Below are 20,814 nucleotides of genomic sequence, written 5' to 3' on the forward strand. Positions count from 1 at the left end.
ACGCTGTTTTTGGTCTCTTGGAGCCTAACAAGCCGTCCTACTCGGCCAGGATCGGAAGTTTTTTTTTGGTTCACCTGCGTCACAGACGCTCAACAGTTTGATGACAACCCCTCCACTGCTTCATCCGATCCTGAATGTCTGGAAAGCCCCACCGGTGATTTTCTCTATATATCGGACCACCTGCGGAGACATTTCCTCAGGGCCTCTTGCTCTGTGTCCTCGATTAGCAGCTCCGAGTTACCTGAAGTCTCCAAGAGCTTATTTTAAACGTGTGCCCTTCCACGCGTCATCGTTGTACAAGCACACGCTGCCTCGAAGCACGTCCCCCACCACCACCTTACCCGCAGGCGTGCTATCATACCTGCAAATCCAGCAAAGTGTCGATTATCAAGACAGTTAGCTTAGACAATAAAGAGACGAGTTGCAACAATCCAGAGTTCTTTTCTATCCGCAGACTTTCTGACTCTAATCCACACCATCTCTGTGGCATCCCTGACTGTTGAGTACGCAACAGTCAAGATACCATACACACCACACGGCCAGGATTAATCTTGTGTTACATCTGCCACTCAAGTAAACGACAGCAAAAAGCCTCTCTTAGTTGTTATCCTGCTAACATTTCGTACAGACTTCAAAACAGTCATCATCTCCAACAATGGCGGCAGTATACCAAGACATCTACTCTGAAGACGAGCTCTCCATGCTTCTAGCTCGTCAGCTGAACTTCAACAATCCGTTACCAGCACAACCGGAGCAAGTCCCAGAACCCGTGGCCGTCGCAGCGCCACAACCAGTCCAGGCTCCCAAGATAGTCTACATCTCCCAGCACTACAACCACTCGGCAGCCCACCTGGCCAAACAAAAGGAGCAACAGCAACAACAACAAGAAACCCCAGCCCGACCCTCCTCGGAGCCCCCCCAAAGCGAACACGCGGCCATCGAGCGTGTCCTCCGCGAATACTCGGTCGATTCAACCAACCTCTCCCCCGCCCAGTTCCACCTCTTCAAAACCGTCGACGACCCCCAACGCATGCACTTGATCGAACTCTGGCGCGCCTGCCCCCCCACCCCCCCAACACCCCTCAGATGTAGACTACAACTCCACCACCTCCCTAGACCAGGAAGAAGCACTCGCTCGAATGCGCTGGGAGCAGGCCCAGCAAGACGAAATGGAAGCCGAACTCCAGGCTCAGCTCGAGCACGAGTACCAGATCCAAATGGAGGAGCAGCAACGACAGCAACAACAAGGGCAGCGACAGCAGGAAATGATCATCTCGTTGGATGGGACCCCCTTGACGCCAGTTCAGGTGGGAGATGGTAGGTGGATCCAGACGACGGCAGAGTATGGGGATATGGAACCTTACATGGCGACTGGGTATCAGGAGGAGCTGGCGAGACGTGAGTATGAAGAATCTGCTAGGCGGGCGCTACTTTTGGCTGAGCCATATAAAAAGGACATGATGAGCGGGCCTTACAGCCAGTTTGGGCCTGCGCTCGTCCAACCAGGGGGTGTCATCGGTACTGGGACGGGTGGTAGTAGCGAGGCTAAGAGGGCGACGGACCCGGTGTACAAGTCCGTCGGGGTGGACTGGGCGTCAATTCGGAGGAGGGAGGAGGAGTACCAGATGAGCATGTCGGAGCAGTATGGGAGGTTGATGCTGGCTAGGGGGGTGGAGGATGAGGAGGATGAGGAGATGTTGTGAGTTTTGATTACGTTGAGATATTGGTATGTGGCTCGGATTCCGGGTCGGGAAAGAGTTCGGTCGGTCATCGGATCTCGGAGGAGAGACTGTGATGGATCTTGCATAAGCATTGTTTGTGGCGATTGGTGTTGATTTATTAGAATGCAGAAGATGGCGAGCTGAATCTGATCATTTGATATCGAAGAGTATGTGAGGGTTGCTGGCTGGGTCAGTGGCTTGTTTGTGATACTTGATCGTTGCAAATGGATTGGTTTGGTTGAGCGAGCTGTGCCTTTCGACGGACCGGGACCAGGAACCCAGAGCTGAAGTCGAAGCCTGTCAGGAGGGTAAACTGGAGTACTCCGCTCGGTCAACGACACAGAGGTTCTTGTCTCATAGGAACTTTGGCCTTGGTCTTGGCTGATGGTGGCTTGACTTGAAGACGAAGCTACCTTGCCTTCTTGATTCGGATGTTCAGTTTGAGGCAAAAAATTGTTCATGTCTGAGAGCAATCGAAGGCGAGATGTCGAGACATAAAGGCACAAGATTTGAAGGCTTCGCACATTTTGAATAACCAAACGAGTTACCTCTCTGCTATTGTTTTGTGTACTTTTCAGACAGCGTCGCCAACACTGTACACCTGCAACAAATGGTTCGCCTTCTAGCTATTTTCTTTTCCGCTCTTACATTCATGGGCGTATCTGCGCAAACACCAGGAACAACCGGCCAATATGTTCTCGACACCATCGCCGCACTGCAAGCCAACGCTACCAAACTTCAGATCGAGGCACAGAAGCTCAATTCTCTTAGCTGTGCCCAGTATCTCACTCGCACTGGTCCCTTCACAGCAATTCTTCCAATCTTGGAGGACATCAAGGCCGGTTTGCTTGTCGCTAATCCAGTGATGCGCTCACTCACCCCCCTGAACGATTCAGTCTGCACTTCAGCCGACTTTGCAGTCTCTACAAGCATTACAGCCAAGCTTGGAGGGGTGACGTCGTCTTTCGTACGCAGTCTTACCAGGCTGAGCGGCAAGGGACAGCTCAATGCCTGCTCCCTAGTCCCGTCTGCTGGACAGGCTATTCGCACGCCTCTGGAGCAGTTGAGCGTTGTTGTTCTGGTGAGTTGATTCTCAATACACCTTTTCTTGTCCGGTTTCAACGATCACTAGTACATACGCATCACTTATTGGAAGCAGCGCTAACCTTGTTACAATCACAGGAGTTTTACCTCAGTATATTTCCACTCACACCCTTCCAAGGAGACCCGCAGGCAGTGCAATACAACACGGTTCAGGAGTTGCTTGCTCTTGCTATTGCGGCGTATTCTCCGGTTGTTGGAATTCTTCCGTAAATCAAAACATCGGCATATGGCGAGGGAAGGATATTGATTGTAACTACACGCTTCCATGGCCTTCTAGCCACATAGGGGGTACATTGAGTACCCAGTTAACATTGTGAAAGCGAAATATTATTTGCCATCTTTATTATCACGATGCTTTGTCTTAACCGTGGAATTGGCCAATCTTTGCAAGGCGCTGCCCTCCTACCTACCTGCCTACCTGGGTAGTTTGTCCGCTCTCCCATGTGGGATGACGCTCGCGACGGCCAACCAACAACACTTCCACAGCATGTTGGGGATTGACCTCTTATTTCCACGCCAAAACATTATCCGACACCATTTTGCGCCTTTTGTTCAAGGTACACAAGAGACGGGAGTCAGTAGCGTTATTCATGCGGTCGATGATGGGAAATCTGCAAAGATCGGTCCCGGATGTCTGCAATCGCCCTCCAGCGTCTTGGTGGCTTCGGAAAGGAAAGTTCCAGACCCGAATCAATCATGATCGTGTGCATATCTACTTTCTCGCCTTCGGCTGTTTCATCACAAGTGTCCTATCGAAAGCCTCACCAGATGCCCAACACCTATGTTCTCGACAGCATCGCGGCTTTACAAGGCGACACCACCAGACTTGAAGCTCCCAACACTTTCAGCTGCCCTCTTTACCTGCCTAGGTATGTTATCAGCCAAGGGCCCTTTACCAAAGTTATCCCTGTCGTGAAAGACTTGGAACACTGCTCGTTTCCGGCCCAACAATCAACACTTTCAGGCCCTTGAACGAAACGATCCCGGCCGATCTGGCGAGATCCCAAGAAATCTTAAGGGGCATACGGCCTGCACCACCTACCTTTCCAGGAACTTCGAGTCAAAGGTACCTAGGAAAGCATCAAATATTCGCAGGTTGGGTAGGCTTCTGTCCCACACACACTCAAAGCCCACCAATTCGAGGTTTTCGTCTATGGTGGTCACGGGTGCATCCTTTGAGATGCCCACAGATCTACCAACCGGCTCGGTGGCTTTCGTGAGACTTCAGCCCGGCCAGTAGAGTCTTTTGCTTGGCGAATTGTGCCTTCCCCCCCACCCCCCCCAGCGAGTATGAGGGGATACAGACTGATAGAGGGCCCTTTCTCCAGTCTCCAGTGGCGAGGTTGGTAAGGTATGTCGGGAAACCTGATTTCATGTCTCAAGAATTTCGGAAGAGGTAAACATCGAATACTGGGCAGATCGACTATTGATTCGAGAGTCTGTGATGCGTCTATAAGAAGCCCTAGACCTCTTAATACAATCGACTGCTTCACTTCTGTGGATCACAACGAATTGAAACATCATCCTATCGACAATTTCACGGGACCGACTTATTCTGCTTTCGCCTTCCGCAGTAACCCCCCAAGCAAAGATGACCCGTCTTTTGACTGTTTTCTTGTCTGCCCTTGCCGCCGTGGGCTGTGTCTCAGCACAGGCGTCCCCAAACGCGCAAACTGCGGTCGACAAGACTCGCGAATACTTCAACGAAGCTCTTGTTCTCCGAGCTCAGACTGATGAAATCGGTACTCTCAGCTGTGTTGAGTATGCCTTGAACATGGGGCCCTACACCAAGATTGTGCCCACTTTGGAAAGGATCAAGGGAATCCTCGATGCCTACAAGCAAATTGTCAACTTTCAGCCTCCGCTGAACCTCAATATTCCGGAAGAGGCCGCCGCAGGCAACAATATTGTATACTTCCTGGCTGCGGCAACCATCGAAATTGGTGAAGCCTTCGACAGAATGACCAAGACGGGGACAGCTAATCTCTGCACTGTCCCGGTGCTGGGAACTAAGATCAAGAAGGCTTTGCAGGATGTGAAGGCGGTTTCCAGGGTAAGCTGTTTTACCCTCGTCCCATTATTTTCTTCGGTGTTTTTGGGAAGTGTGGACAATGTGCTGACAGGTGTTTCTCAACTTTTTTGTAGCCGTTTTACTTGTCCCTTGCGTCTTTTCATCCTACTGAAGCACAGAGTATTGGAGGATTATTGCTGTCTTTCGAGAGCAATATTGAGGCAGCCATCCAGGCTTATTCAAGCCCTATTCCAGTTTGATCGATAATTGTATGGGCGCGGAAAAACATATAGGGTGGTGGGGGGTGACAGGCGGGACACGAGACTTTAGGCAGTTGGACCTTTCGTTGCAGTTTTCGTTTCATACAAATTGCCTTCAAGGGGCCATTACCTGATAATATCTTGACAAATTGCCGAATCACGTTGTAGGTCTCTTTTTGCTTGCGGATTAAGACAATCACCAAAGTTAAGGTACCTATCCGACACAGCAGGTTGATGTCCGTGTCATTCCAACACATTAGATCGAATTCAGGGCCGAATCAGACCTCTTAGCACGCAAATAGACTTGTGATGGTGACGATGGCAAAATCAGTGGTGTTGGTCTCTGTACCAGGAATCATGGCTGGGGACTGGCCTTGCTCTAGGGTAGTCATTGAAGGGATTTCAAATGGGCTTCATTCTGTGTTACCCCAGGCGGGACTTTTCGCTCCGAAGTGTCTTTCATGGTGCAATAACTGCCAGGTACCTAGAATTCGGGCCGAAAATCGAAGGGCGTCAGCCACTCAATAAGACTGACCTGGCGGCTATGACCGCTGAGCTATCTTGACTTATATTGGCAGAGCAACTCTCCACGTGAACGACGCTTTGGATGCCATAATTGAGCTAGGAGGCTTGATTAGTCTCTGTTTTGTTGCCCCAAACCTTGGAAAGGGGATGAGTGATGTCTTGAGGGAAGTTCAGATCTACGTTTTGATGAGTCTTCACAGATACTTTCGTGCACCATTGAGAAATCCATAGAGAACCCCAGCTGGACATGGAAAGGTTCCTGCGGTCTTGCAGCCAACATCATCGAGAATGTTGATATATTCTTGTTGTATAGGGCCTCATAATGGTACAATAAACCAGTGGTTGACCTCCCGACGGCAAAGGGGGGTGATAAAGACGCATGGATACTGACTGGTTTTAGAACACAAAACTGTCCTGACTTCCATGTTATTTCGCTAGTAATGTCTAAACCGGTAATGCTGTACAAACCTCTTCTGTCAATGACATCTACATACCTACTTTCGTGCCGAAACAACTCACAGCCGGCTTTTTCTCGCTTAAGTGAGTCGGTGGCGGCTTTTGTGATACTTGATTACGATTGATCTATTAGTCTGTGGAACAATCGCCTCTTCGCGAGAAGAAGTAGAGTTCGGTTTATGGAAGTTGAGACCAGAATTGAAAAGCGGAAAGAAGGATCATTGTGCGTGGGAGAAGTGTCACGGCTGCTGAATGCTTGGGATTCCACCACATTGCACCTTCCACTTGGGATAAGCAGCCACTTGATCATAGAGATCAAGACTGCACAGATGATTGGCATTGATTATGACTTGTGTGGCTTACTTGGTGTTGCACTATTGATTTGGAGTGATGATATCGGAAGTGGGAAGTTTTCGGATGAGGGCAGGAGCTTCAACTACCTTTGTGCAGAACGGATATCTTGTTGCCGACACCGAAAGAAACTTCTATGAAGAGCCGTCATCATTCAACATAAGCAGGTAGCTTAGTACAGTCAACTTATCAGGTTTCCTGCGAAACATCAGTCGTCAAATCTTTCAAATTGCTGTAAACAAACAAAAATGGCCCGCCTCATGTTGCTACTGCTTTCAGCTATTGCCGCTGTGGGAATCTCCGCACAGTCAATGGCCGATGCAGAGTACGTTCTGGACAGCACTGATTCATACACAGGGTTGCTTCTGTTCGCCTCAGGGACGAAGCCTAGAGCATCTACAGTTTGAGCTGTGTTCTATCTATATCGTCTCAACATGGGCGCCTACGCTAAGATCGTCCCTATCTTGAACGATCTTGCCGATGATTTCGCCGAAGAAGGTATCGAGATCAGCAAATTCAAGCCGGGGCTCGATCCAGAGGACCCAACCAACGTGACAACGGGCAACGATATTGAGAACAACGTCGACAGAGCAACCAACGCATTGCGTGATGCATTTCAAGCGATTGCTAATGGTGGTGGGGCCATCAACCTGTGCGAGGTAGCCCCTCCTATTGGTAAAGACATTAGCACAGCATTGAAGGAGTTGAAGCAGGCTGCGGCTGTGAGTTTTAAATTTCACGCTGTCTTTGGTGTCTACAAGAAGTACCTTACCATGGAGATTACTGACTCTTGCTTTAAACCTTCATCTTAGACATATTACTTTGCCATCATTAACTCCATCCCCATTAGACAACCTTGTCTACAACGGGCATACCTTTCATTCAATTTCTGCATTGATGCTGCAATCGAGGCATCCAACGGTCTTATAGAATTCTAGCAGGAAGGGAGCCAGGTAATGCCGATACTGACCTGTGGGGAGGAGGTGGTCAGTCGGTGCATGTAAACAGTGAGAGGTCGTATCGTCCTGGTTCCCACAGTGCCTAGTGCTTGCTGGTTACGATACATACAGACAATCTTCCAACTTTATCTTTTAAAAAACCAATTTGCAAGCTCTTATTTGAGAGGCCCTATTGAAACCTAATCTTACGCGGTGGGTTAGCTTGTTTTATTCTTGATACGTCATGACAATACACCGAAACCTCTCGTGATGTAAATGGTTCCAGTCACCGTACCTAGGTATCTTGCATATTGACGTATGTAGAATAGCGCTAGTCTATCCATAATTCTCCTGGGCGTCGTTTTTTCTTTTTGGATGAGGGCAAGAAAGATAGCCAGGCGAATATGAAGTACCTATGAGAACAGTATCATAGGCGATTGTTGAAAAAACGCAACACATAACAACCCTCACTTAGCTAATGCCAGGTGATGCAATCAGAGTCAGAGCTCTCCCTGGATGTAAGCACCTAAACAAGTCGGGCGAAGTATGAGACTAGGCTTGGTTTGGGCTGAATTTGTCTAACGCACCTGCAAATCCTTGACCTTACCATTGTCCTGGGAATCTTGATTCTCCACAGGGTAAGATGGCCTTGGGTCCTGAAGTTCCAAGTCCCATCCTTGATTTCGGGTAAGGGACGTCCAAATGGTGTTACATGTAACTAAGGAAATCTAGATGCACAAAAATTATACTGCTTCCTACAATCAAGTTCAACAACCGGGTGTGGTGAGTCCCATTTGGATGTACGTCGAGATGTCTTGCCGAGAAAAATGGCGAACATGACCAAGGCTTCTCACACCCCTCCACCCCCTCTCGAAAACTGATTTGCAGCTTCAATTTCGATCGTAAAGATCTGGGGCGTCTTCGGTCCCCCAGAGGCGTCGGAAACGAGAAGTCTCGGATGATGCCTCTTGTATCACCTTACCTGACTGATGGATAACCAGACGCCCGATGGATCTCGGAGATGGCCAACAATAAATACCTGGACTCACCTGTTTCTATGCCTTCTTCTTCTGTCAGTAGGGTATTCTTAAGCCAGCACGCCGTGCGTTTTTCTTTTTCCTTTCACATCAAAAAACCTCAAGATGGTTCAATTTTCAACCCTTTTGATCTCCGCCATCACCGCTGTAAGCGTCTCAGCACAGGCACCACCCCAACCCCAAGACACCATCACAAGGGTCTACAATTACTGGAATGATGCACTAGAGCTCCGAAGAGAAGTGGGGCAGGTCAATGACCTCAGTTGTCTCCTGTACACTCTCTTCGGGACGGGACCATTAGCAAAAGTCATTCCTATTCTGGATCGAGTTACGGCAAACTTTCTGGAGACTTCGCGGGTCGTCGTCACCCTTGAACCACTCAATGCCGCCATTCCGGCCGAGGAAGAGGCTGGAAAGGAGATTGATAGCTACGTGGCCAAAGGGACCATCGAGATCACCGGGGCGTTCAGCAGGTTATCTACAGCGAGTACCGTCAACCCGTGCACTATCCCGGGCCTTGGGTCTGCAACCCTCACGGCTTTGAAGAATCTGAAAGTGGAGTCTCAGGTATTTTTCCACTCTCACTTCCTGTCCCTCCTCTCTTCCTGATTTTGGTAGCTGTCTGTTTCATGCTGACTCTCGAAATTCGTTTAGCCATTCTACTACGAAGTTCGAAATTATGTCCCTGCCCGGGCAGTCGAGATCGAACATAATCTGGTCCTCTTCATGAATTCTATTGATGCCGTCATCGCAGAATTCGAAGGTGTCATTGACACCTGATGTGCAAAACATGTTTTATGTGGACTGGAGTATAACCGGTTTGCTTTTCGTTCAATTCTGGTCTTTTGGATGTCAATGTTTCTTTATCTAGAAATTGGATTATTTTGTCGGATGAAATTCGTTACCATCTGACATGTGGGTGTTGTCATTTTCCGGTTTCCTTCTCTTAACAGTTGTGGGATGTCATGTATTAAAAGGGATGCTCAAAGATTATTTAAATAAGTAGCTATATACAAGAAAACACCTTCCTTTAAAGCACTCCCAAGTGTGCTTTCATCTTCTGCCCACGACACCCGAGTCTGCTCTGTCATTCTTGACATCAACTGGAGCTCAATCATGCAAGGAGCAATCTTCCCTCATCTGCCCACACCCCCCGAGGGAAGACTGTTAGTACCCCCTATTTAGTATGGCAAATCCGGCCTCTCGACTACCGCTCTTAGTAGAAGCTCAGTATGCATGCGTCTTGTGCTCCTTCCACAGAAACCAGTTTACCTCCATGGTCGCCTGCTTCTCAATGCTGTTGTAGACAGTCACGTCTCCTCGGCCTCGTCCCAAGTAATTGCCTTTGTAAAACTGCCCAGGCAGGAAAACTGAATTGGTGCTGCTTTCAGGTTGCCACTTGGGTGCACCTGACACACGGTCAGGTTGATGTCCAAGATGCTGGCCACCCTTCCTTCTGCCAAGCATTCCACCTTGCCAACTGTCAAAATTCAACTTGCTCTTGACTGTGATTGATTAACCCACTGAACTACCACTGCACAACCCAAACCAAAGGCAAGGGGTTTAACCTAACTTAGCTTATGTGATTTATTGCTTGTACCTGCCTTGCCTAGCTTCTCATTGCAGGGGGGGACCTTTGCCCGCATGATATGTGCATCCGCAAGGTTGCCCGACATACTGTGGCCCGTTACGATAGGCTACTTGCTACCACTGTAAGCTGCGCTGCCACTGGGCAGTGCAGAAAGAGCCTCATCTCTCGTCCCACTTTGCCATCTGAAATCGTCGGTCAGCTGAGGAGAACGTACGTATGAAACCATTCATTCAAAACCTTCATTTCAGAACAAGTCAACCTTGTTTGTCATTTTCAATGAACAACATTTGTCTGATTGTGGCTATCTCGCATGGTTGTCATTGAGGACCGGTGATAGGCAAAACATGACAGCGAAACCAAAAATGAGAATACTCCAGCCCTGTAAGTAGTCGTGACCTGAAGGATGGCTGGGCTCGGGTTCTGATTTGCCTCAAGCCCTGGGAGGGAGGGAATGGACAACAAGCACATCTAATTTTAGCCCCGAAAGTGTAAGTCAATCTTCTGTCTCATTTGATGCCACTGTCGAGTGTTTGGGTGAGCTAACCAAAACTCCCAGATCAATCTTCCCCAACAGTGTTATGTGTGAGTGCTCATATATTTTTCCATGATAGCAACATGGTGTCTAAACTCCATTCCAGCTTCCTAGACCATAACAACTACCCCGACATAGGCTCACGTCGCGACCGAGCTCTAGAGCATTTCCAAGTCCCTGCTTTTGTTGGCACTAAGACCTGTTTTGACCTGAATGGCTTCTTTGGCAGCCAGGTAACCTATGACGAGACCTCCTCCCACAAGCGCATGATCGGACTTAGTAACTTGCCCCTTCTCTTTTGTTCATTCGTCTTGCTCCCCAGCTGATGAGCTGTTTAAGCAACATGGTTCCGCGTCCTTATCAAAATGGTCCAAAAAGTCGAGGAAGCCCATGACAACCTCCCCGAGTACGCCACCAGTGGAGAGAAAGGCTACAATTGGTTCGAAACAACTATTTTTACCCGATGGGACTACCCAGACAAGCACCAGGTTTTAATTGTCGACACACCTTCGGACTTCCCTGAGCAACTTATTTGCCTTCTTCAAAAAGCGTCACTATCGGGGCAAATCAACTTTCACGATCCCTTGGCAATGCACACCAGTCTCATCGATCAGATAATCGTGTATTCCGACATCTCTGTCTGGCGGATCCGAGACCCGGTCCGTCAAATAGAGAAGGTGGGTGCCTCTTATCAGTAGACGACCATTATATTCTCCCCATGGCTGACAGTCTGTTTCTTCTGCAGAGTCGCATGCGAACCGGCGCCATCTTCAGTGAGGTCCACGAGATGTCGCGTCACGCCATCCATTCCTCGGAAGTTCTTGAAGCGACCATTGACACCCTCAAAGACTTGCAAAGATGCCGAATGATGATTCACGACTCTTTCCCATCCCGGCCTCCTCCCATGGCAGCAGCCACTTCTGCTTCCAGAGAGGCGACAACCCCAACTTACTTGACGCAAACTTACAAAGACCAGGCCATCCAATATGCACAGTTCCAAATCTCTCTACTCAAAAACTTGAAACTACGGGCCGACAGTAACAGGGAACGACTGAAGAATGAGATCAACACGGTCAGCTGAGCCTTGTTCACATTGGAGTCATATAGCATCAAGAAACTTTCCACTGACCAAAAATCCAAACAGGCCTTCAACAACCTCACCATGCAAGACAACTCGGTCCTCAAGAGCATAGCCCTTCTCACTATGGTCTTCCTCCCAGCAACATTCTTCTCCGTAAGCCCCCTCCCACCCCTTCAGGCTAAACCACGCTTATTAACTAACAAAATCAGTCCCTCTTCAGCACAACTTTTTTCAACTACGGCGATGACGGGGAGTGGCAGGTATCGGGGAAAATGTGGATTTATTGGGTCACCACCCTCCCGGCAACGATCCTCATTGTTATTCTTTGGAGGGTGTGGCTCGGAAACAGTGATGCTATTGTTGCTGGTTGGAAAAGAGTGAAGAAATGGACATTAGAAGATCAGGGGTGGAAGGGGTTGTGGAGGGGGGCGGGGAACACGAAGGAGCAGATGGTGAAGGAGGAGGGCACGGAGATGGGTCATGTTGGTAAAAATGTTCGTACTTTTTGATGTTGAAAGAGTTTCAGCTAGGATTTGGTTAGACAGATTCTCATGGGAGTGGTTACCTAGGCCGATTTGTATTTCGTGTACCTAGGGGTCCCTTATATGACAACAATACACCCAGGCATGGTGAGTTCCCCTTACCACGGAATATCCATCTTCTCCAACGTATCCTCTATCAACCTATACCGGCATGCCTTTCCATTCGTCAGAAGCTTCTGCCAGTTCCTCTTGTCCAGATCCCGAATATTCGCCGCCATAATCTCCCCGACCGTAACCTTCCCATGGTTCCCCACAGCCTCCTCAGGCACCTCCCTCTGCCCCTTCTCCCCCCCAAACGTCTTGATCGAGTCCTCAGTAACGGGGTCACTAAACCCGTACTTTTGCGCCTCCTTCCAATACGCCCTCGGCACCTCCACCCCCTCGGACACCCCCGTCTTCACCACACCCGTCACGGGGTTGTACAACACAATATAAGCGTAATCCACCGGCTCCTTGATAGCGCCCTCCCCAAGTCTAGCAGGGGGCCAACCAGGCCTAGCAATAAAGCTCTCGATAGCCGCGTAGATGACGGTCGTGATACGGCGCTTCACAACCAACTCGATCACCTGAGGACTTACTCGGTTCAGGATCATGCCATGGTCAATCCTGTTGAACGCCCCGGTCATTCCCGCTTCGTTGTAGGGCTGCTCACCCACGCCTGAGGACGCGCCCTCGAAGCCAAGGCAGTAGATTTCCGTGTTATTTGGGAGACGCTTCCGAAGCTGGGTTTCCATGAGCTGGCCTTTGTCGGCGTTCATGGTTGGGATGAGGAGCAGGACGCGTTTTTCTGGAGTGTTGTCTTGGTGGAGCTCGTAGCTGAGCGGGAGGAGTTCATTGTGCGGCTCTGGGAGCTGGGGAGGTGGGTGGACTTTGAGAGGGGGGATTTGCGCTCTCTTAGGGAGATAACTTTTGGAGTAGTTGGGGAGGTTGGGTGGTGTGGATGTTGAGGTCATTATTTTGGTCGTTGTATGTCAACCGGATGGGTATCTAGAGGCAGTTTCTTTTCTGTGTGGAAGTCGAGGGGAAAGTTAAGCGTTTCGAGATAGAAATATTCGAAAACAGCCCTAGGTGATCAGTCATACAAAAAGTTGAACAGATGCTGCTGTCACACGCAAATGGAGGCCGGGAGGTCAAACAAACTGTATAGGCTCACCATTCCTGGCATACCTCTCATCTGTACCAGATGACAGCCAAAAAAAAACTCCCAGCTGCTCATTTGAAATTTGTGTTCTTTTGCAGGGGTGGCTAAGGTGGGCGGTGCCCTAAGGTCGATTACAAGGCAGCAAGGCATAACGTACCATACAAAGTGTTTGCTCTTTCTCTGGCTTGTAACATGTGGAACTATCGAGTGGGGTAACCAACTAGGTACCATCTGACTTACAAAAGTCACCTGGGTCTTCATGTTGGAGACGTTTTGCAGCATGTGGTAGCTATCATCGGGATTTTCAATTGGATGAGTCGTCGGATTGCTGATAAGGCGAGCACCTAACGGGTGGTGTTGGGAATCTTTCAAAACTTTTCCGAGTCAAAGTCAGCAAAGAAAAGCTGTGACTTGTTGGCGTATTCATCCCTTATCAGCTGGCATGACCTTACTCAGGACCAGCAGAAAGAACAGCAGCATGTGCCTCAACCCATTCAGAATACTGATTCTTTCAATTTGACTGTTATCGATCTCGAACTCATCGCACCCCGGTTTCTATGTACCCCTACCGCATAAAGCCTCCACCGTCTACGACCAGATGTATGCAAAATGTCCAATTTCTCCTCGTTCCAACCTGCCATAATTCAAGGAGTCGCAGCAACCGGCGCCTTCGTGATGTTGGCGCAAGCAACCCTCGCCGAGCTCTTATCATGGAAAACAACCGCACGATTACCAATATACCCAAGCTGGATGATGTTGGTGGCAGTGTATGGATCATGGAATCTGCACCACCACAATCAGTATGTCAATTTCCACTCGGCGAGCCTGATTGAACACTTACTCCTTCTGAATATGGCCCCCAGCAACCTTGCCATACTTCCCAGACAGATCGCCGACCTCGCAAGTCGCAGGCAGCGAAGCCTCACAAGGCGGTTCCTGGCCACGCACGTATGAGTCGAGATGAGCGCCCGTATCGGCGCATGTGCCGTTTTCGGGAACAGCGCGGACGTGGATGTGGTAGTCTAGATCTCATCAGTGCCTGTTATCACTTGTCGTTCAGGAACAACACGCATACTGTAAGGTCCGTTCTCCTCTGGCAAGCCGGTAATATCAATGGTGTAGTTGATGCCGATCTGGGCAGCGACAGCCTTGAAGGTGCCCTTGACGGTTTCCGAGTCGAATTCGGCTATCCAAACCTCACCAATGACGGGGTTGTTCCTCACCGGCCGAGCATCACCCAGCTTGCCAGTCGTGACGTTGTTGGAAGCCTGGGCCGCTGCCAGCGTGCCGACAGCCAGGAGGCTCAAAACAGAAGACAGCTGCATTGTGGATCGATTTCTTTCCCGAAGACGGTATAACAAAGCAGAACCAAGGCCCAAGGACCGGGAGAGTCTCTAATAAGATCCGGGGAACGGTAGAGAAGAGTTACCCAGAGGAGGATAGCCTCTCCATGACCAGGGAACCCCTTCCTCCCCTTATATAACCCCCCCAATCCACGAACCGCATCTTGCCCCCTTATCCAATGATAGCAACTGCACCTCCAATATCCTAGGATTGGGGGTCCGGACACTCAATACTTAAGCGATTGGATCAACTCCGAACTGTCGTGATGAATTGTCCGGCCGAGAAGCGCTGCGTGGTGGGATTTCTCCCGGCTGTATGGATAAGTTCTCCGAACATTTGACTGCCAAGCAGGGGTATACTTCTTCGCCGGGACGAATGGGCGCGGTGCCTATCTCGCCAGGAGCCGCAATATCAATATAACCGCCGCGGGAAAGCACTATAAATTTGCTGTACGACTTGTGAATGGGACCGTACCAGCAACCGGACTCCCGAGATGGTCTGCCTATATGACGGGATTTGGAATCATTCGGACATAACGGTGGCATCCGAATATCCCACATCCCGTCTAGCCAAGGCTCCCAAGGGGGTTGCAATGGTGTAATCATACATGCCCCTTGTGAATGGCCAGTAGAGGCCTACTCGGTTAGAACTGCAGCTTACGATATGGCTTCTACCGGGCCTGGCTCACGGCTTCCAAGGCGGTTATGTTGTCGCGGAGATATGAGTTCGCATTTGGCGTGAGGAGATATTCTTGGCTTTAAGTTAAAGCTTCTGAAAGGAAAGTCCAACCGACATGAATCTGCATGAGTCTATGATACCTATTGCATGCTAAGATTCTAGCTACCGCCAGAAAAGTTCTATTAGCACCTCGAGATCATGTACCCACCAGATATTCTTACCAAAGACTCACCCCAATACTTAGGCCGAGCTCAAAGCCTAAACATCTTACTCGCCTCCGAAAAGCTCATCCCCTTCGCAATCTCCACCGCCATCTTCTCATCCGCCTCCACCTGCTTCTTCATCAGCGGAATCGCCTGCTCCGCCAACTCCTTGGGCAGCACCACAACCCCATTCACATCACCAATGAGGTAATCCCCCGGCCTGATCGTCATGTCCTGCTCATCAGTCTGCAGTTTGACTGGCACATTGACCGCCGCCACCTTGAGCAACTCAGCAGGAGGCGCTGTTCCGACATCTCTCGCAAAGATCTGTCACACTATTAGCAATCGCCCCTCTATCACAAAACAGTGAGCCCAATATAAATACCGGAAACCCCAGCCCCCTCTGCTCCTGCAAATCCCTAAACCGTCCATCAATCACACTCCCCACGGCACCACTCGCCTTCGCCCTCGTGCTCATCAATCCACCATAAACTGCATTTGGAGTCTTGGGAGGGCAAGAAACAAAGATAACCGCTCCCGGAGGGACAGAGTCGATCTACTTGACATATTAGCAACCCTCCTCTCCTCCAACACAAGCCAAAGGAAAAAAGCTAACATAATGACTCGGATGCTTCGGCCTAGGATCGTCCAGCGGGACATATTGGACCGTATACGCCGGCCCAACAATCTTTGTATCCCCGTCCTGTCTCTGAGGGGACCACATCGTCAGCCCGGATAGGAACCCGCCATTGCGGTACTTGAGCTTGATCAGGGCGTCGGAAACGTCACAACTAGAGGTGTCAGAGGGACTATAGTCCAGAGATGGTATGCTATGGTATGACTACATACGTAGTGAACTCTTGCAACGCCTTCACAATTGGATCCTCTGGTGCGGTTGGAGTAGCCATCTTGGAATACAGCGACCTCTGTTGGTTGAACAGTGTTGGTGTTAACAACCTCGGCTGTAATTGGTTTGGCGGGGTTCTGACAACAAATCTCAAACTGGAAGAAGATGGGGTGCTCGGCTGACGATATAACAATGCAGGCTTCACGGGCAAACAAGACACAACTCCACGCATATCAAAACTGAGGGGATTCACATGGGTTGATGTTGATGCTGGCTTTCAAAGCTCCCGGCTTTGAGGGATGATGCAATGGCATGTGCTAACAAGCCGAGACATTGGTGGGGCCCCACCTGCCGATCCGGCCGCCCGGTCCCTGAAATCGGCCGCATTCGGGAAAGGTGGGGTTCGGTGCTGGGCTGTCGGCGTCGGCTTCACAGTGCTTGATGTTAATGCTGGCCCTGTATCCGGCAATATGCGAAGTGAGCACAGTGTAAAGTCTGTCAATGGACAAGTGAGATCTAGGTCGACGTGAAACATTAGAATACGCTTTCACAAGCCTCTCACTAATTACCATACCACAGAGGGATTGAAGTGAACTGTCACCACGCGCCCAAGATCCACAGGCCACGCAACCTCCTGCTGGGACATTTGATGAGAGCAAGTTCTGACTCGGCAAAACTTGTCAAAGAACACAGTCGATCCTGCCGTCAATACCACGAAGCGGAAAGGGGTTGAAACCAGGTCCTGGACCTACGAATAGCCCCCATAGCAACGGTTTGGTGTAATCTGTAGATACCCATAAACCCAACGGCCTTGCCGACGTGGCGGGTGTGTGTATATAGTGCCATTGGCTGGCAGCCGACCGCGCCGCAACTGGTCTTACCAAGTTCCGTTCACTGCAACCTGGTGTTCGGTTGGGGTCAATGTCACCATCTGATGATGGATGAAGCTCACATCGGTCCCACGACTCTGGGTTTGGATCACTGCCGGGCGGCCGTGAAGGATGGGCCACAAGGAAAATCTCATCGCCTGCCCGGGGTGACCACTTTCAACAGATGATGGTGTGTGATCTGAGACCTGCCTGCCTTCCAGACTGTCAGGGACACCAGAATATGGTGAGATGCCGATCAGTGATCGGGCTTTGTGAGACCTGGCAGAAAGGCGGCTTCTTCAACGACGAAAAGATCCAGATGGAAGTTTCGATACGTGATACATGTTGTGGAGATCCTCTGCTGTGCTGCGGCGCTGTCAACAGCAAAGTCGCCCTCAGGTTCTCTCTCACGCTGTGAGAGGATGGATGCTATTCAGCGGCCCAGCCACACGGCAGAGGTCCTTCCAACCCCCGCTTGCGACGATGATGCCGTGATCGTCCAGCTCTCGCAGATGTGGTGAGGTAGCATTGGAGGCCTTTTGCCGGTTGTCAGTTTCCACAAAACCGTTCTCATGACAACAAAAACATCTCCATTTTCTCCAAGTCTCCATCGGTGTTGTTGATTGTTGTTGATGTCTGTGGCTGGGAAACAGATTTAGCGTTGTCGGGATTTCCCTAGCAGTGATGCTAGCGCCAGACTTGGCGCATCATCGGCGGCTGGTTCTCCAACTCTGAGATCTGAATAACAAGTGAAGAAAAAAGTGAGGCTTTTGATTTTGAGTTCGCAGAAACGGCAGGCATTGTTGGTGAAACTGAGGTGCCTTGAAATCGTACAGAAGCTGAAACCGAACTGGGCTGAAGCGAGATCGACATTGCCTTTGACAAACCTGCATGCACAGTCATTGTACCTTATGTAGTGACGGCCGGAGCCAGAGTTGGATGAGGGTTACCTGACCCCATCGCGAGCGGTAGCTGCGGGCGAGTAAACACGATGTGTACCCTGCCCCCGCCTGGGGAAATCCGGGTCGGTCAATCAAATCGTACAAAGAGTCGAAGATATCGTATCTTCCCTCCTCAACTCGACCCAACATTGGAATCTGATGTGAGACGTTCATGGCGAGTAACGCAGAGAGATAAGCGCCGTTGGCACACTTCCGAGATGCAATTCAACGGCCCGGTTACCATCACCAACAGACAGCCCAGAACAGAGGTTCCAGTTGCTGTGTGAGACAGCAACGTGGGGAAATCTGGGCCCTCGGTTGAGGCGTGAACGGCGCGGAACAGGGGCCACGGTGCGTTAGGCGGCCAGCCCCTGTGCATTTTCAGCCCAGCCTTACCGCAATGAGCATCCAGCCTTGGCTTGCAGGTGCCTTGTCGTCGCAGATGAAAGCACCCAACCCTTTGCCGCCGGTTTGGATTGCGCTTTTCGGTTTCTGTCGACTCCTCATCGCCATTCTTCATTCTGTTGACCTGCTTTGGTTCACTGGCTCACCAGGACGGCCAGTTCATCAATAACGTCAACGTCCGCCTCACCCAAGACTTCCTCCGCTTTGGTCTGGGGTAACGCCGATTCCCCGCATCGAGAGCTAAGCCATTGTTGACGAATCCGCCTTGTGGGAGCTGAGCTGAGAGCGAACCATCCGCTAGGCACGAGCTTTTTGGATCGGAGAGACGCAACTTCGGGAACGAGTACAATGCGGAGCACCCTTTGCATCTCGTAGCAAGGCATAATCGACGACGTTTCTTTTTGGATACTCTGCTGTACCGTGTATCACTGTTGGGCTCACTCGGTTCGCTTAGAGACTGAAAACATAGTGGAGGATGCCTCCGCAGCTTCGAATACCGATCTCTGTAACGCTGCCAGTCGGTCAAGATGAATCTCGCAGATTGCTTTCTCGGAAAACCAGGGAGCAGCCTTCCAAAGAAGCACAGGTAGGCTTTTCCCTCCCAAACAGCCTTGATTCTTTAGTCTCATTCTTACCGTCTCCGCCATCTTCAGATCGTAGGCGCTGTTCTCGGTGGCATCTTTGCCCTCATCATCATATACTTCTGCACCCGGTCCCTCTGGAGAAAATGCCTTGGACCTCGAGGTGGGAAGTACAAGCCCACAGAGCGAGAGGACGACTCTCCGACAACTCGACAGATCAATAGAGAGGCCCAGGATAATCTGGAGGACGCATTGGCTGGCGCACAAGCACAGAATGGCGCCACCAACAACAACTTGGCGGCGGTCGATCGGTCCACATCAGTTCGCAGCGTTATGACATTGCCAGTGTACCGACCCAAAGCGACAGAAAACGAGCAGGTTCTGGGCAGGGAGGGCGAGCGCGATGGTATTGATGTTGTCGTCGAGATGCCGACGGCCGAGCAAGAGGAGGAGTTGCGCGAACGGGAAATGGAAGCTCTCTATCAGATTCGGGCGGCAAGACGTCGACAACTAGCCGATCGCGAGGAGAGGCGGCGGTTACGACGGGAAGCGCGCGAGGCGAACGATGTGGTAGCTATGCGGGAGTTGAGGGAACGGGGTCGAAGCGTGGCGGCGATAAACACGGTGGAAATCGAGGAGCTGAGGAACGAGCACGAGCGGTTGAAGGAAACGAGAGCGCGAGCGGTGAGCACTGTCGCGTATGGCGACTTGGGAGTTGCAAGGGCAGATGGGACTAGGATCCGGGCGAATAGTACCGACAGCGAACGGATTGGTCTTCTCAGCGATGCCGCGAGTATCGGGGCGTCCACCCAACCAGAGAGCCTCCTGCTGAGGCGTGACAGGAGTCACAGTGCTGCGACTCTCAGTATCGACACGACGAACCGCCCAAACACACCGAGCCTGACGACAGGAGGAAGCGCCTACAGCTTAAATAGCGCAGGATTAACCAGCGCCGGGTTACCAAGTGCTGGTTTGCCAAGCGCAGGATTATCAACCCGGTCGAGAGCAAACTCTGGAGCAAACACACCACGGGTACCGAGCGCAATGGCCACCCCAAGAGCTGGGTCGAGTCCCGAGATGATCGATACCGCAGACCTGGCCGACTTTGGAATGCCACCGCCCGACTATGACGAAGTGAGCTTGGACGACATCACGCCTGGGCACTCACGTCGCAATTCTGGGGTATCAGCCTTATCGGGCAGGAACAGCCCCTTCAACGAGCCGCCCCCAGACTATCCAGGCCCCGGACCAGCCAGGGCACGCAGCAACCGACTGTCGGCAGCCATTCAGGACCTCGCCGCACAGGTTCAGGAAGACCAAGAGCCTACAGGTCGGCCAGGGTTGAGACTGAGCCAGGTGCCACAGATCGTTATTGAACCGTCGAGCGCGAGACCATGAGAACAATAAGCATTGGATGTGACTGAGTATTTTGGATACCCAGAGATTGGATGTACACGTACCTTTTTGGACCCTTTGGCTTTGGAATTTGGGCATGACGAACGAATATCAGATGATTTGGCATGGAGTTCTGTTGGTTCTGGCTTTAATATAGGAGAGTTCCTTGGATTAATTCTGACAAGGGCAGGTTGCGAGGGTGACTGAGATGGAGGTGGACTGTATATAGGTACTTGGTTATAAAAGAAGACGTGTTGAAGC

The 20,814-nt window shown here is 50.7% G+C and overlaps 12 protein-coding genes across 12 annotated transcripts; 8 read left to right on the forward strand and 4 right to left on the reverse strand.

Annotated features, from left to right (window-relative positions):
* Nucleotides 1–100: 100 nt before the first annotated feature.
* On the forward strand, nucleotides 101–1,703 carry QC761_106260 (uncharacterized protein; the record flags this gene model as incomplete). Its single annotated transcript, XM_062873888.1, is given in 4 exon segments — nucleotides 101–395; nucleotides 666–1,088; nucleotides 1,093–1,398; nucleotides 1,507–1,703. Coding segments are annotated over 4 exon segments (1,221 nt in total).
* Nucleotides 1,704–2,331: 628 nt separating this feature from the next.
* Nucleotides 2,332–3,163, forward strand: QC761_0006700 (uncharacterized protein; the record flags this gene model as incomplete). Its single annotated transcript, XM_062871844.1, has 3 exons — nucleotides 2,332–2,802; nucleotides 2,904–3,074; nucleotides 3,146–3,163. 2 exons carry the CDS (start codon nucleotides 2,332–2,334, stop codon nucleotides 3,033–3,035), a joined length of 603 nt encoding a protein of 200 aa, XP_062736976.1. The 3' UTR covers nucleotides 3,036–3,074; nucleotides 3,146–3,163.
* Nucleotides 3,164–3,593: 430 nt separating this feature from the next.
* Nucleotides 3,594–4,255, forward strand: QC761_0006710 (uncharacterized protein; the record flags this gene model as incomplete). Its single annotated transcript, XM_062871845.1, has 4 exons — nucleotides 3,594–3,694; nucleotides 3,790–3,891; nucleotides 4,161–4,176; nucleotides 4,244–4,255. The coding sequence occupies 4 exons, from the start codon at nucleotides 3,594–3,596 to the stop codon at nucleotides 4,253–4,255; spliced, it is 231 nt and encodes a 76-aa protein (XP_062736977.1).
* Nucleotides 4,256–4,416: 161 nt separating this feature from the next.
* Nucleotides 4,417–5,395, forward strand: QC761_106263 (uncharacterized protein; the record flags this gene model as incomplete). Its single annotated transcript, XM_062873889.1, has 3 exons — nucleotides 4,417–4,878; nucleotides 4,971–5,260; nucleotides 5,324–5,395. The coding sequence occupies 2 exons, from the start codon at nucleotides 4,417–4,419 to the stop codon at nucleotides 5,094–5,096; spliced, it is 588 nt and encodes a 195-aa protein (XP_062736978.1). The 3' UTR covers nucleotides 5,097–5,260; nucleotides 5,324–5,395.
* Nucleotides 5,396–6,649: 1,254 nt separating this feature from the next.
* On the forward strand, nucleotides 6,650–7,538 carry QC761_106265 (uncharacterized protein). The gene is made up of 2 exons (XM_062873890.1): nucleotides 6,650–7,150; nucleotides 7,241–7,538. Exons 1-2 carry the CDS (start codon nucleotides 6,863–6,865, stop codon nucleotides 7,364–7,366), a joined length of 414 nt encoding a protein of 137 aa, XP_062736979.1. The 5' UTR covers nucleotides 6,650–6,862; the 3' UTR covers nucleotides 7,367–7,538.
* An 849-nt stretch (nucleotides 7,539–8,387) lies between these two features.
* On the forward strand, nucleotides 8,388–9,468 carry QC761_106270 (uncharacterized protein; the record flags this gene model as incomplete). Its single annotated transcript, XM_062873891.1, is given in 3 exon segments — nucleotides 8,388–8,487; nucleotides 8,495–8,970; nucleotides 9,058–9,468. Coding segments are annotated over 3 exon segments (702 nt in total). The 3' UTR covers nucleotides 9,184–9,468.
* Nucleotides 9,469–10,178: 710 nt separating this feature from the next.
* On the forward strand, nucleotides 10,179–12,401 carry QC761_106280 (uncharacterized protein). The gene is made up of 8 exons (XM_062873892.1): nucleotides 10,179–10,375; nucleotides 10,430–10,482; nucleotides 10,551–10,576; nucleotides 10,633–10,805; nucleotides 10,866–11,203; nucleotides 11,272–11,598; nucleotides 11,671–11,760; nucleotides 11,817–12,401. The coding sequence occupies exons 1-8, from the start codon at nucleotides 10,339–10,341 to the stop codon at nucleotides 12,114–12,116; spliced, it is 1,344 nt and encodes a 447-aa protein (XP_062736981.1). The 5' UTR covers nucleotides 10,179–10,338; the 3' UTR covers nucleotides 12,117–12,401.
* QC761_106290 (uncharacterized protein) lies at nucleotides 12,248–13,102 on the reverse strand (the record flags this gene model as incomplete). The annotated part of the gene is made up of 1 exon (XM_062873893.1): nucleotides 12,248–13,102. One exon carries the CDS (start codon nucleotides 13,100–13,102, stop codon nucleotides 12,248–12,250), a length of 855 nt encoding a protein of 284 aa, XP_062736982.1.
* An 832-nt stretch (nucleotides 13,103–13,934) lies between these two features.
* QC761_106300 (uncharacterized protein) lies at nucleotides 13,935–14,615 on the reverse strand (the record flags this gene model as incomplete). Its single annotated transcript, XM_062873894.1, has 3 exons — nucleotides 13,935–14,073; nucleotides 14,132–14,312; nucleotides 14,366–14,615. The coding sequence occupies 3 exons, from the start codon at nucleotides 14,613–14,615 to the stop codon at nucleotides 13,935–13,937; spliced, it is 570 nt and encodes a 189-aa protein (XP_062736983.1).
* A 948-nt stretch (nucleotides 14,616–15,563) lies between these two features.
* Nucleotides 15,564–16,594, reverse strand: QC761_106310 (uncharacterized protein; the record flags this gene model as incomplete). The annotated part of the gene is made up of 4 exons (XM_062873895.1): nucleotides 15,564–15,842; nucleotides 15,901–16,071; nucleotides 16,132–16,306; nucleotides 16,365–16,594. 4 exons carry the CDS (start codon nucleotides 16,592–16,594, stop codon nucleotides 15,564–15,566), a joined length of 855 nt encoding a protein of 284 aa, XP_062736984.1.
* Nucleotides 16,595–16,679: 85 nt separating this feature from the next.
* Nucleotides 16,680–17,102, reverse strand: QC761_0006790 (uncharacterized protein; the record flags this gene model as incomplete). The annotated part of the gene is made up of 2 exons (XM_062871846.1): nucleotides 16,937–17,102; nucleotides 16,680–16,799 (listed from the first exon to the last, which is right to left on the reverse strand). Exons 1-2 carry the CDS (start codon nucleotides 17,006–17,008, stop codon nucleotides 16,680–16,682), a joined length of 192 nt encoding a protein of 63 aa, XP_062736985.1. The 5' UTR covers nucleotides 17,009–17,102.
* Nucleotides 17,103–17,780: 678 nt separating this feature from the next.
* Nucleotides 17,781–20,556, forward strand: QC761_106320 (uncharacterized protein; the record flags this gene model as incomplete). The annotated part of the gene is made up of 2 exons (XM_062873896.1): nucleotides 17,781–19,163; nucleotides 19,231–20,556. The coding sequence occupies exons 1-2, from the start codon at nucleotides 19,053–19,055 to the stop codon at nucleotides 20,554–20,556; spliced, it is 1,437 nt and encodes a 478-aa protein (XP_062736986.1). The 5' UTR covers nucleotides 17,781–19,052.
* Nucleotides 20,557–20,814: the final 258 nt, after the last annotated feature.

The sequence above is a fragment of the Podospora bellae-mahoneyi genome, assembly GCF_035222275.1.
Source record: "Podospora bellae-mahoneyi strain CBS 112042 chromosome 1 map unlocalized CBS112042p_1, whole genome shotgun sequence".
NCBI lineage: Eukaryota > Fungi > Ascomycota > Sordariomycetes > Sordariales > Podosporaceae > Podospora > Podospora bellae-mahoneyi.